Source organism: Eleutherodactylus coqui, chromosome 10, assembly GCF_035609145.1.
Source record: "Eleutherodactylus coqui strain aEleCoq1 chromosome 10, aEleCoq1.hap1, whole genome shotgun sequence".
NCBI classification, from domain to species: domain Eukaryota; kingdom Metazoa; phylum Chordata; class Amphibia; order Anura; family Eleutherodactylidae; genus Eleutherodactylus; species Eleutherodactylus coqui.
This window is the reverse complement of record NC_089846.1, coordinates 111,970,892-111,990,224: the sequence shown is the minus strand read 5'-3', so window position 1 is coordinate 111,990,224 and position 19,333 is coordinate 111,970,892. Positions and strand designations below refer to the sequence as shown.

The window sequence follows — 19,333 nt, the reverse complement described above, 5'->3', positions numbered from 1 at the left end:
GGTTTGATCACTCCTGCAGTATGATGTAATACAACAGTATTACATTACACCGCGATCTGACAGGCAATCTGTCGAGCTACACTACAGATATAAAGCCCCTAGCTGCCTTGCCACCTGAATGGCATTGCGTGATGTCATCACAGGGGGTCATTTGGGACCTCTGAACTCTGATCAGGGTATTTAAATGCCGCTGTTAGAATTAGTGTCATTCAAAGGGTTAACAGCTGCCATCAGCGGTGGTGCTGATCGCAGTTATTGCGGGGCAGGTGTCGGCTGTAAGAAACAGCCGGCATTCGCATTGTATGGATCTAACCCTGATTCCCCTCCATAAAAACCCCAAACCTCAATGCCGTAATTGTACATCGCGGAGCGTAAGGGGTTAAGAGAATTTCAAACTTGTAAAAAAATAAATGAGACATTTTTTATACCTTTGTACCATTGCATCCTGGGATACCAGAAGGTCCGGGGGCTCCATCCTGCCCAGGTAACCCCTGAAAGAGCAATTGTAATGGTTTAAATGGATAACACAATAGATTATCCAATAATGGATAACGGTCAACACAAAAGTAACAGCATGAAGAACATAAGGGGTTGTTACTTACAGGCAATCCAGGAGCTCCAGGAAATCCCGGAAGTCCTGGAGGTCCCTGAAAGGAGAAACAGTCGTTAGAAAAATAATTAAACTGATTCCGAGTTCTGCTAAATCCAAGTTCACCTCAACACGACGGAGAGGAGAAAGCTGCAGCCGCTGCAGAACTTCACTCAATGTACTGGCCAAATACAACTACCGGTATATTGTGCATAGCCTACTTTTACAGAGTTTGTGCCAAAAGTTTACGTACTCTTATTCCTTTGGGTCCAAACGGTCCTGATGTGCCATCATCACCCTAAAAACGGATAAAGTGAGACAGGGATATGTTATTGGAGATCGCAACATTTCTACAAATAGTTACATTCTTTTTTTCTTCACCTTTCTTGACCTTTTTTCATAGCGTCTCAACTTTTTGGGAATTTGGACTGTACACCAGGTGGCCAGAGCAGGGGTGCAGCCATGGCCATGACTGGAGTTAATTTTACTTTTTGGGACAATTTTTACTTAGCTGTGATCACACAAATTTGCTGACAACTGATTCATCACAGATGCGCTGATTTGCACCTTTCCTAAGCACTACAAACGCCATGGGACAACAAACCACCAATCCCTAATGTACATCTCATATCATTGTCTAACTCTTACTGTAAGAAATGAGGTTTTCTATTATTTCTATCATGTACAACGTTTTAGGACTATCCCCGATATTATGAGCAGGTGTATCAGCCTACTACTAACTTTTTTAATTTCTTTACGCAGTTATTTCTGTACATGGCTCTATCGCCATCTGATGGTGAAAGCAATTATTGCAGCTCAGTGCTGGTTATGGACTTATTTTCAAATAAGAAATGTCAATACATAATCACATTGTGGAACAAACAAAGCCATAATTACTTGACTTCCATTTATTTGAAGGGCCACTCTGACGAAAACAAATGTTTCCATGCCTGTCTCCCTCACATGATTGCCTGTCACACTCTGGAGGTCTCCTCTGTATATTGCAGCCACTTTACATGTAGTGCAGCCTCCTGTCTGATGCTTATCTGGTACCATGAGATTTTTTACTTTCAGTTTCACATCTATCCCATGATGCATTAGCACAGCATTAACTGAGGTTATACCATTTCTACCTGCTGGGAGGACAGTTTAATTATCATTACCTTCTATATTCTTCTAAATAAGCCACAGACCATAAGTATACAGTCAGGAGCAGAGACGTAACTTGAAGCTTCTGGGCCCCAATGCAAAATCTGGAACAGGGCCCCCAACTGTAATGCTTTATTCATAGTACTGGTCTCCCTATATGGAGAGGAGAGGGCTTATGGGCCCCCTAAGACTCCTGGGCCCAGGTGCAACCGCATCCTCTGAATCCCCTATAGTTACACCAGTGTTCAGGAGGATGAGCTGTGATCTCCTCTATTATACCTGTGTGAGCTGTGTAATCATCATCAGTAACTGTGATATGGGTGTCTGCTTCCCCTCTAGGCAGTTTGTGGTAAAGATCATGTAACAGTATCACACAAACTAAGAATTTGACTAGAAAATGCATACAAAACCCCAAGTAGATCTGAGCTGTTCAGAACTGAGATCACATGACCATCTGAGGAGAAAGGGGCCACGAGTTTCAAACAAAAAAAAAACAAAAACTAACCAAGTAACACTAGCTCAACTTATATATATACTAAGGGAAAAGTTATAGAATGAATGACAAAAATCACTGAGGTGGCCCTTTAAGATACAAGAAAAGAAAGTTTGTTTTCTTACCTTAAGCCCCCGAGGTCCAGGTGGCCCTTCAGGGCCTGGAAATCCAGGTAAACCAAGCTGTCCTTCTAATCCAGGAAGCCCCCTCTCACCCTATTAGAAACAGAGAGCTAATTATGACCACATATTTGTCTGCTGTAATTACTTTAAAAACTGGAGCATTACTTCACCATCACGGAATTATATCCTGATCTCTAAAAGTTTGGGAAGTTGGGAATATACAGTATATAATTGCATCAAATATAATGCTCCATAGCGCAAACTGAAACGGTCCGATCGCTCTAACCAACTACAAGTGTTAATCGTGGAGTTAATGTAGATAAACTAGTCAGCATTTGTTATGTATCCTAAAGTCCCTTAAAGGGAACCTGTCACATTAAACGCGAGGTCTGATCTGCAGAAATCATGCTGTTGTAGAGCATGAAACCTGGTGCTCATGTGGTGTTAAAGGGGCACTGCAGTTTCGAAGAACTTTGCATAAATCATACAAAAATGCCTCTTTTTCCACCCATCAGCCATTTCTTTTTTATGTCTTGCCATCTGCTCTGATCGCTCACTCTCAATTCTATTCATCTTAAGAAACACCGATTATCAGCGTACTGAGGGATGAGGTTACAGTTGCTCACAGAGTCTATCAAAAGGGAAGAACAAAGAGGAAGCAGAGAGGGAAGGAGAGACACACACAAAAAGACACTGCTGGTTCTAGTAAGCATTTTACTGTTTCAACCCAGTGCTGAATTCACAGCTACACTGCTCAGTAGTGCTGTAAAATGTCTTTTATGCTGTGGCTTCTTCTAAGATAGGGAGACAGAATATATGCCTGCAGTGCAGGGGTGAACTGGCCATTGTACCCACTGAGAAAAATGCAGATGGGCCGGTCGGGCAGAAACTTTTAAATTTGGCTGCGGAAGGGAAAAAAAAAGAAAAAAAATGCAAATACTCTCTTGTGTCTCTCCTCCCGGCTCCCAGCCACTGCAGTTGGCATTGGCGAGACCAGAGACTGGATGTAACGATCGTGTGATCGGACAACATGAAAGTCATTGTGGGACCAATGCAGCGCGGACTACAGTGGCTGCGAGCCAGGAGGAGAGACACAGGTGAGTATGGGTTTTTGCTATTTTAAGACATATCACAGGAATGGTGAGGGGCATAATTATTAGATGAAGGGGGCCAGGAGCGCCATTACTGTTAGAAGAAGGGAGGCCAATAGTGGCATTATTATTATAAGAAAGAGGCCATGAGGGGCAATATTACTAAAAAGAGTCCAGAATGAACATTACTACTAAACAGAGACTATGGGGAGCATTATAATTAAATTAATAATAATGCCCCTGCTAGTCCCCATTTACTATTACTAAACGGGGGCTAGCAGAGGCATTATCATTGGTAAACAGGAGCCAGAAGTGGCATTATTATTACTGAACGGGGCAAAGAGGGACATTATTAGCTAAAGAGGTTTTATGGGACATTATAAAAACTTATAGGGGGTTTAAATGAATAGACATTGGAAGCTCACCATCAAACCAGCAAAGCGGTGGGGCTGCAGTGTTGGACGGGCAGAGGCTGCGATAGGGGAGTATTCAATTTCTATTTATTTTGTTATAATTTTTTTTCAATTTCCCAAAAAATCCCGATTAAGGATGCTATGAAGGGAATTATTTCTGAGTGGGGGCATAAAAGGGGGCTCCATTATTGAGTATATGGCACTAAAAGTGGTACTTATTGCATGTAAAGGCAGGTGGCTTTGAAATTGAGAAGTCAACATTGTCTGTGTGCCGGACAGATTGCAACGGGGAGAAGTCAAGATCATGGTATGGGCCGGATGGAAAAGAAAAGGGAAAGTGAACAACCTCAGTCAGAGGACGTCACTTGTGATCACTGGAGGTAACTGTAATGTAATCACTAATCACTTATACAATCTGCAGAGAGGCTATGTACTGGTACTAAGAACCGGCATCTACTGCTGTATGGTTACTGTATGGGGATAATCTTGGTCTTTGTATACTGTTTATTTCGATAACACTATGAAGGTATTATTTGGACACAGTCTGTGGGTATTATTTAGCTCTCACAGAGTCATTATTGGTAATACCGTGTTTCCCCGAAAATAAGACAGTGTCTTATATTAATTTTTGTTAAAAAAAGTTTAACTTTTTTACATGTACAGCTGCCTGGACACTATTTAAATTGACTTTTTTAATTAACTGTTAGTAGGGCTTAATTTTGGAGTAGGGCTTATATTTCAAGCATCCTCAAAAAGCCTGAAAAATCATTTTGCATCCTCAAAAATTTTGGAAAATCATACTATGTCTTATTTTCAGAATATGTCTTATTTTCAGGGTATGTCTTATCTACTGGGAAACAGGGTGTTGTTCTATGTAGTGGTTTTTATTATGTATGGTAGTATTATTCCGTCACTATGTTGTGGTAATATGTGATCATGCTGTGGTGGTGTAATTAGCTCCTCATATCGTTTATTATTCAGATTATTGATCTTTGTAGTTGTTTTTGTTTAGTGACAATGGGATGATATTAACAGCTATGCGAGGGTATTACGTGATCATGGTGTGGCAGTATTATTTGGCCCTTATATAGTGTTACTACTGGTATTGTTGGTTTTGTTATAGTGGGTCTTGTACAGTATGAAGGTAATTATGCAGGTCATGACTGTAAAAAAAACTGTGTCTGGGCATGTTTTTCCACTATTTTTTGCCCATGTACTTTTAATAAACTTTATTAACATTTATTCCATTCTATATTTAGTTCTACAGGAAACATCACAATGTGATATTATCATCACTTCTCTAATACTTTGGTATACTCGGTGAGTCTAAAGCTGGAAAAAAAAATCTATCAGGCTATGCTGCAGCATAATAGGTGTACAACTATGACATGCCTGAAGACCCTTCCTAGGCCTATGGCTGCCATCATTACCCACTGGCATCCCGCAACTGTGGAGGGACGATGGGGAAAGAAAGATTCCCATCCCTCTGTCTAACCACTTAGATGCTGTGATCGCTCCTGACCGTGACTTCTAGGGAGTTAAATGACCAGGATCAGAGTTTTCTCTGATCCTGGCCATTACAGTGAGAGCCTTGCTGCCAGTCAACATGGAACCCTCACAGTAATCATAGAGGATGGACTTAAGTCAAGTGTCCCATTTTTCAAAAACTACCCGAAGTCGAAAAAGTGCATTTGCTGCACAATACAGTACATGATATACAAACTGCATAAAGTGGCAGTCTGCATTCTGCTGGAGATCTGCAAGGCAACACTAAAGAATTTGATATCACAGAGACTTCCAGGCTTGGTTTGTTTCCAATCATGAAGAGTAAGATTTAATTAAAGAAAACTACATTAGGGAATTGCTTCACATAAAGTCCCTTATAAGCTAATGTTCAAACCTTTTACCTGGGGACTCCCCCCCCCCCCAGGGGACTCCCCACCCCCCCACCCCCAAAAAAAAAAAAAAAATTCAACTTCAACAGACAGTGTAGTGATATTTAGGCACAGATTAAAGACATCTTCTGCTTTCTACTCAGCGGCAGTCAGCTGAGGGAAGTCTGAATCTGCAATCTGTTGGATTTTATGTCATAAATGTATTTTTCCCCCCACCATAGCCCTCCGGCAGGCGTACATGTGACGGAAGTATGCATGCTGTCTGAGGACTCTGACTGATAGCAAACACGGACTCCCTGGAATCATGACTCAAAGCCTAGGCTGGGCACATATCCAGTACAATACCACAGACTTTCCCTAGGGAGGTATTTTAGACTAATTATATAGAGGATATAATTTCCTTCTATGATCATCAAGTTCTTTTTAGATTAGTTATAAAAAAATTATCTACGGCTTTCTTTATAGGCATCCCCAGCAGGAAATAAAACAATGGCTGTTGCAAATGTGTGAGTAATTATCAGTACCTTGGCTTCAGCGCTCAGAGACTTAAGGCATGCCTTCCAGCTATTAGAACAATGTTGCACCACTTTTTCCCCCATAAGGCCACACGCCTTTTAGATAAGCCACGGCCTTTGTGTCCCCTCACTGTAATAGTGATTATTAGTAACTCCATCACAGTTTTAGTGCTCCTTAGTGACCCTCCCACTGTAATAGTGTAGCTCTAAATAATTGTCAGATATCACTTTTACACAGTAATCGTGACTGTAGTGACCGCAGATCACGTCTTGTCTGATTGGAGTTGTCTGTTTTTCTTCTCTGTCCAGGATTGACTCCCCTCTACACACTCCTTCCATCCTGCCTCTACTCAATCAACCTCTCAATGCCCCCCTCTGTGGCTCCACAAAGTAATAATGCTCCCTCTGTGGCCCCATTTACTAACAATTTGCCCTCTGTAGCCCCACTAAGTTATAGAATGCCCTTCTATAGCCCCAATTAGTTTTAATGTGCCACACTGTGGCCTCACTCAGTTAGAGTGCGCCCTCTCTGTGACCCCATTAAGTTATTAAGCTCACTCTGTGACCCCACTGAGTTATAGTGCGCCCCTCTGCAATTTCTTTTTAGTTATACCCTGTTTCCCTGAAAATAAGACATACCCTGAAAATAAGACATAGCATGATTTTCCAGAATTTTTGATGATGCAAAATGATTTTTCAGGCTTTTTGAGGATGCTTGAAATATAAGCCCTACTCCAAAATTAAGCCCTGCTAACAGTTAATTAAAAAAAAGTCAATTTAAATAGTGTCCAGGCAGCTATACATGTAAAAAAGTTAAAACTTTTTGAACAAAAATTAATATAAGACACTGTCTTATTTTCGGGGAAACACGGTAGTATGGCCCTCTAAGGCCCCACTTATTTGTACACTCCCTTCCACGCCAACTCCCGAAACTCCGACCATTAGCAACAATAACCATCTTCTTTCTTCCTCGCTCACAGGACTGCTGAACAGTCAGAATTCTGGCACAAGTAGATTTAAAAATTCCCCCCATACTTCTTAAGGTAGGCATGTGGTTTTGTTGCTTGCGTCACTTTTTGTGAATCTGATGTGGACATTTATGGGTTGGTATCAGAAATACTAGGAGTACCATTGCTACTTTCTGCAGGTGGTCAGTCTTCCATCACTTAGGTTACTGGCCCAACAAAGTTCTTTATGGAAGACGAATTCCCCATTATTGTACTTCCATCCAAATCATTCAAACCCATAAGAGACACTTTTTTTCCATTAGTACATAGCACTCATGTTCAAAGGAGGCAGGCATTTTCTTAAGGCTCTGCTCGCACTTGCACTTGTTCTTTAACCGAAGTGAGGAATTCAGAACAGACAAGAGCCAGAATATCAAGCATGAGAAAGAAGCTGTAGAAATACAGTTGGCATCAAGGGCTGCAATAATAATAATAATAATCTGTATTTGTATGGCGATAGCAATAAGAGCTGTAAGTAAATGCAGCTCCCGCTTTAACCTCCTATATCCCAGGAGAACCATGATTCCTACCTTGTTTCAAAACCAAGATCATTGGCTTTAAAACAAGATGAAAATAAAAGCTCTACCTGTCATACAGCCTGAAATAGAGTCATTTGTAGCAAAGACATATCTCATATGTTCTTGGTTACTGAAGTACCTCCCTGCGAGTTACATCCATAGCAGGTAGTTTAAACTACTATATTGTTCATATGGTTCCATATAATGCAGGCCTATACTGTATTATCAATAATTAAAGTAAAGCTCTGCATCTTTGCCACTTTAAAGTGAATGTTCACCTTTTAACCCAATTTAGCTCCATAAGGGCGCCCACCCACTGGCGATTTTTTTTCCCTGCGAAATTTGCAGCATTTTTTTCCTGCAGGGGTCTATGGGACTTGTAATGTTAAAATCGCGGTCGCGCAAAATCGCAATTTACCGCGAAATCGCAATTTTGCGCGATCGCGATTTTAACATTACAAGTCCCATAGACCCCTGCAGAGAAAAAAATGCTGCGAATTTCGCAGGGAAAAAAAATCGCCAGTGGGTGGGCGCCCTAACGATGAGACTTAATTTAGTACTTCACCCATCAATTCTGACTTCACCCATTGACAACGAGTGGTGGAGACGACCCACTTGATAAATTTTCAGCATCAGGAGCCAAATCTAAGAAAATCCCATATTTGGTTTGCGGACAAATAAGAAAGATTGTAACGGTCTGGAGCAAGTTCGGAGTCTTGTGTTGTAACCCAAGCAGATAGATAGCATGGTCAGGGAAATGCAATGTCAGTAACGGGTAAAAAGCTGTTGCAATACAAGGGAGCATGCAAGTAGCATAGTCAGGATTTAGCCAGAAGTTGGTAATGGCTAGGTATCTGTTGCAGTACAAGGGAGCAGTCAGGTAACGCAGTCAGGATTTAGCCAGGGATCCGTAATGGGTAACAGCAATCGCGTAGAGAGAAGCTGTTGGTAGTAGAGCTTGACTAAAGACCGTCACACGGCCAAATGTCTGACCATTGTCTATGTGTATAGAATCCCTCACTCTCACCTCGCCATACTCTGCACATCTCCAGCCCCTTTACCTTCTGTATCACCCCATTACTCGTAGTATGTAAGCTCGTTAGAGCAGGACCCTCACACCTATTGTTTCCATCAACTGATTACTATGTAACCGTGGTTCTGTAATTTTTGTATTTTTTGTCTTCCTGTATCCCCCCTGTCTATATAAGCGCTGCGGAATATGTTGGCGCTATACAAATAAAGATTATTATTATTAAAAAAGCACAATTATCTCGCAAGGATGGGAGGTACTAGGCCAGCTTTATATGGAGTGTGCAATCAAGGGTCAGGGTAGAGCCAATCAGGGAAACAGGAGCAGGAACTAGGATAAGGTTTAGCAGAGGAGCTATCCAGGGAGCTGGACAGCTCAGCAGTATGTTCTGTCGCCTGGAGTACAGGAGGTCCTGGGTTAGAGTCCTGACAAATACATCATTGGGGTAAGCAGGGCTGTAATTGCAAGGCTACATAGTCAGCCCTGCTGAGATGAGGACATGACAGGTTAGCTTTAATATGCATTATTAATATTACAGCCTGTAGATGCTTTAATGAAGGGCAACTTAATAGATCCTTAATCAGGACTTGATAGGCACATATGCATGGCCATTTAGGCCCAGGCAATTCATCAGCACCCAACAATCATGTTGACAGAGGGGAGCCTCCTCTCTCTGACTATCTACTTAGATGCTGTGGTCATCATTGGCCATGACACCGAAGGGGTTAAATGAGTAACATCATGTCATTTTTAGGTCCAACAATTCCTTAACATATCTTTATAGCAATTGGAGCTGCATTATTTCTGATATTAAGCTTAAAGGGGTTGTCCCGCGCCGAAACGGGTTTTTTTTTTTTCAATAGCCCCCCCGTTCGGCGCGAGACAAACCCGATGCAGGGGTTTAAAAAAAAAAACGGATAGTACTTACCCGAATCCCCGCGCTCCGGTGACTTCTTACTTACCTTGCGAAGATGGCCGCCGGGATCTTCACCCTCGGTGGACCGCAGGTCTTCTGTGCGGTCCATTGCCGATTCCAGCCTCCTGATTGGCTGGAATCGGCACACGTGACGGGGCGGAGCTACGAGGAGCAGCTCTCCAGCACGAGCAGCCCCATTCAGAAGGGAGAAGACCGGACTGCGCAAGCGCGTCTAATCGGGCGATTAGACGCTGAAAATTAGACGGCACCATGGAGACGAGGACGCCAGCAACGGAGCAGGTAAGTGAATAACTTCTGTATGGCTCATAATTAATGCACGATGTACATTACAAAGTGCATTAATATGGCCATACAGAAGTGTATACCCCCACTTTGTTTCGCGGGACAACCCCTTTAAAATTTCTGGCTTCCTACCTAGGGCAAGCTTGACTCTTTTAAGGACACGGCCAATTTCATTTTTTCAATCAGGTTTTTTTCATCTTTGATCTCCAAGACCCATAACTTTTTTATTAGTTCGCCGATATCCCCTTTGTAAGCTTAGTTTTATTTAGTACTTTATCACCACATTCTGACAATGATCATGTTGAGTGTCCAGGATTTGCTGACTGTGCTCTTTTTGGGGCCCAAACGATGAGAGTGTGGCTGTCACCCTAGTTTTGCAACTGATGCTTCTTATTAAAATATTTCATATTGCTATAACATGCTGTTAAAATGGCAGGCATGATGTCATAGAGCAGGAGGAGCCGAGCAGATTAATATATAGTTTTATGGGGAAAGATTCAGTATTCTACTCATTGAAACTTCTGCACATTCTGAGCCGAAAAGTCCAATAGGCGGTCCTATCAGTGATTGACAGCTGTCTCTATATACACAGTCATTCACAGATAGCTACCAATCACTGATAGCTCCGCCCATTGGACTGTTCAACTCAGAATGAGCAGAGATATAAATGAATAAAATACAAGTTCTACTGAATCTTTCCCTATAAAACTATATATCAATCTGCTCGGCTCCTCCGGCTCTATAACATGATGTCAGCAGGTTGGACAGCATAACCAAGCTGACAGGTCCCTTTTAAGTCGTTTGCTTACTGAGTAGTCACTGATGAAAATGAAATGTCATTACAAAGAACAGCCTGAGCTAACCACCTCATCAGAGATGCAAAACTTGTATACTAAAGCAAAGTGTGCAGAGCATGTTGTAACTTGGCACATGCTGGCTCCTGCCTGTGGGTGACTTGAGTCTAAGCATGGTATTCATGCTCAGGCAGCAAAACAGCGGCACCACCCAGGACCTGGTATCAACAAGCCTGGGTAATAGTCCATGTCTCCTGCTTTATTATGGTCTAACAAATTTTATCTGCATTAAATTCTATATATATATATATATACCCTGCTTCCCTGAAAATAAGACATATTGTTTTAATTCCCCTTTTGTGTCCCCCATATAGTAACAGTGGCCTATAAAGCACAAGTCTGGTGTTGTGTATTTTTTTCACCATGCAGGATCAATAATGCATCATTTTGATAGATCGGTCCTTTTACAGACGCAATGGCACTGAATATATTTTTTTTTGGGGGGGGGGGTCCTTCTTTTGATTTTTTTATTATGAGTACGGGAAAAGTATTTTTTTTAACTTAGTATCCTTCATTTTTTATAAACATAAAAAGACTTTATTTTTCACTTATTTTTACTGGGTTTTTTAGGCCCCATAGGGGACATGAACTTTTGGCCTTTTGATTGATTAGACCATATACTGCAATACTTCAGTACTGCAATATATGGTATTTCTACCACAGGCCCGTCCTAATAAACAGAATTACATGGCAGCCTCTGGCTGCGATCGCAACTGAATGACACCCTGCGATATTATCACAGGTGTGCCGTTCGGGAACCCCAAACTGTGATCGGGTCATTTTGAGTGTTAGCAGCCCACAAGCAGCATAAGTGCTGCTCATGGCTGTTGCTAGCAGTTGTCAGCTGTCCCGCTCCATACAAACCTTGACAATGGAGGGTGAACATATAAGACAAAATGCGTCCAGGGGTTACAAGAACTAAAGATTCCACATACGGTAAGCAGCATTTTGGAGAGTGCTGCGATCTTCCTAATTATTTCAATGTGCGGAACTTCCTTTCAACTAGCATCTATTCCTCCCCAAAACCCGGAGTGCAGCCCCTTGGAATCTACCGTGTTTCCCCGAAAATAGGACAGTGTCTTATATTAATTTTTGTTCAATTTTTGTTTTTTTACATGTATAGCTGCCTGGACACTATTTAAATTGACTTTTTTTAATTAACTGTTAGCAGGGCTTAATTTTGGAGTAGGGCTTATATTTCAAGCATCTTCAAAAAGCCTGAAAAATCATTTTGCATCCTCAAAAATTCAGGAAAATCATGCTATGTCTTATTTTCAGGGTATGTCTTATTTTCAGGGAAACAGAGTATCAGAAGAAGAAATTGAAAATGACAAGTTGAACTCAAGATGCTGCATCACCAATGCTTCGGCTGGCACTTGAGATGCTCAATCAGCATAGCTGGGAATGTTGCAGAGCCAAAAGCATTGTGTGCATCCCTCCTCTCTGCACCTTTGAAGTCTCCTGACAATATCACAGCTTTGTTTCGATCCCTGTAGAAGCATTTTTTTAATTATAGAAACAATTAAATGAGTAACTGTCTTTTGCTCACACTTGTACGGTCTTTTTTGATACTCTTGTTACTAGCCTGCGGGTAGCTATGATTAAACATTTATAAAGCTGATTTGATCATTATTGGCACGGGTTGTATGCATGTGCCACTAACCTCAATCAGAGTCTGCCAAGTTGCTATGCAAAAAACTCAGTGCCTGCTTATGCACGTTCACAATAGGCTATGTTCACACGCTACTATTATATACACTATCATGTAACTAGTGCACATTAAAGGGATTGTCCAGTTGGAAACTGTTGATGGCCTATCCTCAGGAAAGGTCATCCACAGTAGATTGGTGGGGGTCTGCCACATAGGATCTCAGCCGATCAGCTGTTTCTGCAGGAAGCAGGCAGCTCCGTACTCATTGCAGTGGCCAAGCTTGGTATTGCAGCAAAGTTCCCAATCATATCAATGCCTGCAATACCAGGACTGGCTACCACAGTGGGGACAGAGCAGACTGCTTCCCAAAGAAATCATCTTAGTGCACGAGTGCATCAATCCGGCAAATAGCTGATTGGCGGGAATCCCTAGTGACAGATCCCTACCAAGCTACTAGGATGACCTATCTTCAGGATAGGCCATCAATAGTTTACAACTTTAATTATGCGGTCAGTCCTCCATGGAGGAGAACTCTAAAAATACATTCCATCAGAAGCCAATTCCATGCTATGAAAAATGGGCTCCCATTATGGGAACCACTCGTCTTAAAGGGGTTGCCCAGCTGTAAACTATTATAGACCTATCATTAAGTTAGGCCATCAATAGTGGATCTCAGTGGTCTATTAATCAGGAACCTCACAGATCTTCAGTTTGCCAGGCCAGCCTTGGTATTACAGGCAACGTTCCCATTGAAGTGAATGGGAAGTTTGCATGTAATACCAAGATTGGCCACAGCAGAGAGAATGGAGCTGTCTACTTCCTGCAGAAATCAGCTCAGTAAGTAAGTGCATTACCCTGATGGACAGCCTATCAGCGGAGTACTGGCTGGTTGACCCCCAATAAATCCATTACTGATGGTATTCCCCAAGGACAGGTCATCAGTAGTTTACATTCCTCATAAATACTGTACACAGTTTAATATGAAGTGTCCATAAGCTTAGTTGGATAATATTTACCTTGTCTCCCTTCACACCACTGCAGTCACATTTTGATGTACACCCCTGGCAAGCCTGTAGGGGGGGGAAAAATCACATTAGATTTTTCTGCATTTTCATGATATTTCAGCTGTAAAGAATAAGATAAATACTAGCAAAAAACTTCAATATAGACACAGAATTATCAATCAGGGACTTTAAAGGAGAAGTTGTGCATTAAGGAAAAGCAGCATGTTCCTTCCAGTAATATAGCGTTTGTACAAGACGTTGGCACCAAAAATACAGATGAGCAAACTTGCGCAATTGTTACTTAAACGCATAATCCTAATTTGTGGCAATCAAGTGGTTAAATATGACGGTTTGATGTGTGTCAGCAACTCGCAGAACTAATAAATCTGTTGGGGGGCCGATGAGAGGCGCAGCCGCTACATGCAAGAATTGATTAGCACTATAATCTTCAGAGCCGGCAGAAGTGCTTGCTCAGCAGCCCTGCTAATCTGTGAAGAAGACGTTACAATGGAGCCGGCGGAAGGGATGCGTCAGCAGATCCAGGCTACCCACTGGTGAACAAGCAAGCCTGAAATTTCACATGGCCTATGGCGCGTATGAAATGCAGGAGACTATCAGTCTACCCATTGCAATCCAGCACAGATTAGGAGACTGGCAGAGGAAACAAATGCTTACACTTCCAGTAATAATAGAAGCAGCTTTAAGAGATACATTGTATTCATAACATGCTGTTGAAGTAGGCGCTGCAGGCGAGCAGCGTGCTGAACATGTTGTAAGGGTTGTACTAAAATAGATTATGTAACCAATGTCACCTAAAGGGATCTTTGCATCTCAGTTAACCAAGACGGGAATACCCAACAGAGGTGGCCTGCATTACAGAAACGGCGTAGTTGGCCGTCTTCACAACTCCCATTCACTTCTATGGGCATTATGGAAGCAATGTAGTAGAGCACGACTGCAGCATACAGGTGGGTATTCCCATCTAGGCCATGATTGACTGGGACACACCTTTAGGACTCATTTACACGAGGGACCTAATTACGCAAAAAATCTGCGTGCAAACAAAAATCGTGGCTTACTGTGCAAAAAAACGCGTGAATGGACGATTTTCCTCGATCGAGTCCCGAGCCTCGTTAGGGTGAAAGTCACTCATTCACACGATTGGGAGCGGTGTGTTGCAAAAAATATTGTGTGGCTGTTCGGAATTCCCTTAGTTGGTAGAAATCCTCCTAATGACTTCTAATGTCTTAAATACCGGCACCTGTCGGTGGACACTCCTGCGTTTTGCGCACCAAAGATAGGTCAAGATTAGAGAGGAGCGAGCATACTCGATAAGGCAAACTACTCGAGCGAGTAGAGCCTTATTCGAGTACCTGCCTGCTCGTCTCTAAAGAATCGGGTGCCGGTGCGGGTGACAGGTGAGTTGCGGAGGTGAGCAGGGGGGAGCGGGCGGGAGAGAGGGAGAGAGAGATCTCCCTTCCGTTCCTCCCCCCGCCGCTCCCTGCCCCCTGCCGGCACCCGAATCTTTAGAGACGAGCGGGCAGGTACTTGAATAAGGCACTACTCGCTCGAGTAGTTTGCCTTATCGAGCATGCTCGCTCATCTCTAGTCAAGATCTATATTTTTGCGCAGCAGGGGATTTCAGTTGCTGATGTCCTACTTTTTGAATGTTTTTATAGGAAACCACTGGTTCTAATAGCCGCGATTTATTTGCGCGACTAACTTAGCTGCGCAAATTCCCTTGTCTCAGCAAGCCTTGAAAAAGAACCTGTAAGCTCTCTTCCTATGCCTTGTATTCTCCATAAATGCTGAAGAAGCTTTACTCAGAACTATACATTGTTGTGATGTCCCTCTGTTACTCCTCCTGCAAATCTATCTAAAGGGGGTTGTCCAATTGTTAAATACTTAGGACAGGCCACCAATAGCAGATCAGCAGAAGTCTGCTCCGAAGTAAGGAAATCGCTCATATATATGACCCCATTCAAAAGAATAGGGGTTGATATTTGGGCAAGATTTCTCCGTCCTGTAACGCACAAACCTTGCGCAATTTTTTCGACCGTGTAAAAACCACCTAAGCCCTTACAAGGGCCTTGCTGGGACCTTTTACATGGGACGGGACTAGTCCACACAGAAATTTCTGCATCACAAGGTTAACCCTATGAGGCTTGAATTCCGTAACTGTTCAAATCCGCCTGTCTTTACTTCAAAACCGCAAAATTAAATTCTGCATCAGCAAAGCGAAGGAATTAAGGACTTCTTGTCGAATCGTTGTTGCGGATTTCTAACATGCAGAAGATGTACATCCGCCGTTAAAGTCTACGTAAAAAACGGAAGATGTTCTGCAAGGCGTTCCGCAGTTAAAAATACGACAAAATCCGCACTAATTGGCAAAGTCTGCGCTGCGTCCTGCGGATAATCCCACCCCCTGTGAAAGGTCCCTCTTGGTTCTAGAGGAGAACGCTCATCACGCTTTTTCGTAAGTACGCATTTTCTCTCTTCTAGCCAAATCATTAGACTACGGTAATTCGGTTCCTGTCTTGATACAATGTTTCATTATTCCTTCCCCATGTTACAGCTTGCTTGAGGACATCGGTGTAATTTTATTTAGAAGGTCAGCTGCTGTAAACCACTGAGCCCACCACAACCAGCGAGCGCTCGTTAACAGGGGGCTCTGCCTCCCACCACACCATTGTATGCTAGAAGTGGTTTCATGTGGAAATCATTGATTGAGAATGACACTGACTTTGAACCAGAAAGTTCAAGTTGTATCTATTGTTAATGGTGACATCGCACTACTTAGTATAAGTTCACGATCCCCGGAACGTCATGCTTTCTGTCAGCCTGCATTAATGTAATGTGTTTTTTTTTATTACCGCACTATTTACAAGTCAATGTGCTTCCATTAGACCTTGAGACTTTGTGTTTCTGTTCCAGCTAGAAAAAGAAAAAAAAACACTAAGAAAACTCAATGTGCCTGACAACAATGCCTGTGATGGCCATAGGGGAACACTAGAGGGCGCCCCTTATCTCCATTTCTAACACGCAGAGTAGTTTTTATTACATGTTCATTTCTTTTTATGGTTTCTAACTAACTAAATTGGTTTGTGCTAAGATTTTAATTAGAGATAATTTTCCGGTACATTACTGAACGTCGTCATTGATAATCGTCATACCTGCATTACGTTTCTTCTCAGCTGAAAATGAACGCTATGATCGTAGAACTTGTAAGCTATATCTCCAGGAACGAAACATGTGAAGGACATGAATATTTGGCGCAGTGGAAATTATTTTTTTCCCCCCAAAAACCCAAGAGTTTATGTATTTCTACTCCTTTCCTGACAAGCTCTCAGTAGTGAAAATTTCAGGAACACCGGTGTCAAGGTGCAGCAGCTGCATTGTCTTAGCGTGATGTCAGCGTAGCCCATGTGACCGTGGTGTTGGCACATGCAATCTGTCACTTGTTGCCAATCTATAAAGACCTCTTTGCTTTTGTGGGGTTTGAATGGTCAGTAGGGAGGTTAAATCTCCAGCTGGCCAATCAGCTGGGAAAACAACCTCCGTATTGTAGTATACAAATTCTGTCCCCTCCCCTCAGAGGGCGCCAGTTATTCCTCTGCAAGGTGAAGTTTTAGTCCGGTCTAAGTCCTCCTGGTGCTTCCATCTATCTAAATAAGCATTGGATGTTATACATAGTTCTGCTGTGATATTGTTACCATCTGTTATTTGTCATCCCCTTGTACCAACTGGTGACAGTCTAGGTTGCCTCCTGGTTGCTGATGTGGGGCCACCCTGATCAGGGCGACTGCGCCGCTTTTAGGCAGGGTTTTGACATTTTAGTGTATAGGATGAGATTATCCTTTGCCTATCTTGGTTTCATCATTTAAAGTTTTGTTCTAACTATTTTGGCTAATTATTGCATCTGATCCAGATGAGGTGCTTTGGCGTTCTGCCCCTACGTTACAGTCGGTGGAAGTTGGTCAGACTTTCCCATCTATGCGATCACTAACTTAAGGCTCAGTGCACTTTGCTTCTGAGCCTTCTGTTGACATTACAAGATTTTTCAGTGTATATTTACAATGTATCCATCTGTATGGACATATAAGGGAAATTTACTAAGATGGCATCTGCGGCATCTGGCTTTGTACGACTTCCCGGGGTGCTCAATACATGTGCAGACACAGGCCTCCTCATATGTTCAGCACATCCGGCAGCTTTGTTCGCCTTCTCAGAAAAAATGTACATCAAGTCGGACCTGCTGTATATTTCTGGTATAATTTATGCCATTGTATGTCTTAAATTATACATAAATCTGAAGCCACGCCCCCACCCTGACAAACCCCACCCACTTTTCAAAAAAGTTACCAGGTGGGCACAAAAAAGAAAAAGTCACAAAGCTTTGCACAAATACCTGCTTGTGCAAAAACTTGTGAGTTTCTACGCCTGAATGTGCCCCATAGCTCATACATCACCCATAGAGTTCCACTATAAAGAATAAGCATACCACGTAGTACAGGCTTCCCATGGTGGCTCTTTGTAGCACAATTGGCTGCACTTTTTTTCTTACGACGATGCATGCCACCACGTCAGAAGCCATAATTCCACTCATTTGGCTTCCACATGGTCAGACCCAATGAATATGCCTGATGTATACACCAAAAGTCAGGTTCAGATGCATTGTGCGCGGAGGATACAATAACTTACAGAACACAGCACAGAGGAGTACATTGTAATATGCTGCTACAGATGTGTCTATCGTTGACTGCTTCTAATAGCAACCAGCAGCTTTGTGAATACAGCTCTGAGGCTAATACCAGCTGTAACTCACAACTAGTAGAAAAAAAAGTACAGCAAAGATTATACATAGTCACCAAGTGTTTCCCTGAAAATAAGACAGTGTCTTATATTAATTTTTGTTCAAAGAGGTTTACCTTTTTTTTACATGTATAGCTGCCTAGACACTATTTCAATTGACTTTTTTAATTAACTGTTAGCAGGGCTTAATTTTGGAGTAGGGCTTATATTTCAAGCATCCTCAAAAAGCCTGAAAAATCATTTTGCATCCTCAAAAATTCTGGAAAATCATGCTAAGTCTTATTTTCAGGGAAACAGGGTAGATGATATCTATACATGAACTGTAAATTTGACTACTTAAGTGTGAGCATAAAACTTTTTTATACATTACAACTTTTTTTGATTATTAGGTAAGCTACCTTTACACGGGGCCCAAATAATCACTGGAAAAAAAATCTAATTTGGTCGGTAGTCCCCCCTGTACAAGTGGCCGCCGATGGCATTGAGCAAGAAATCGCTCACTTGTTGGAGTCGCTTGCTTGCTAGCAGAACTAAAAAAAAGAACATAGTGACTATCGGTCCGTGAAAACAAGAGCCGTTCAATATTTGTAGCGAATGGAGGTGGGCGGACGGAACAATCTCACAGAATGACTATTGCTCCTATGTAAAAGCATATTAGCGATAGTCGACTGTTGGGCGCCAATGCGCCAAATATCGTCCCGTGTAAAAGGACCTTAGTACCTTCACTAAAAACTTTGAGCAGTTTACATAACCACCCAAAGAAGCGGACGCGATCCCAGCAGAGCCGTCTGCCAGTGACACAGGTGGTTTGGGCACTTATAGAATGTAGTATCATGTCTGGGGGCCGCCCTGTGCAATGTAATGACAAGTTGTGTGAGCGCAGGAGAAGGATGAACGCTGTGAAAGGTGTCCTCGGGGCATGAATGCCTCTCATACTAGTCAATCACAAGCCTCACAGGAATGTGTCTCTC

At 42.4% G+C, this 19,333-nt stretch overlaps 1 protein-coding gene across 1 annotated transcript in view; it reads right to left on the bottom strand.

Annotated features, from left to right (window-relative positions):
• Window positions 1-19,333, bottom strand: part of COL4A5 (collagen type IV alpha 5 chain) — a 173,344-nt gene that overhangs the window by 109,072 nt on the left and 44,939 nt on the right. The window contains exons 2-6 of the mRNA XM_066581716.1: window positions 13,563-13,616; window positions 2,357-2,446; window positions 843-887; window positions 603-647; window positions 429-491 (exon numbers count right to left, since the gene is read on the bottom strand). Of these exons, the coding sequence (XP_066437813.1) occupies window positions 429-491; window positions 603-647; window positions 843-887; window positions 2,357-2,446; window positions 13,563-13,616 (297 nt within the window). The remainder of the gene's footprint in view (window positions 1-428; window positions 492-602; window positions 648-842; window positions 888-2,356; window positions 2,447-13,562; window positions 13,617-19,333) is intronic.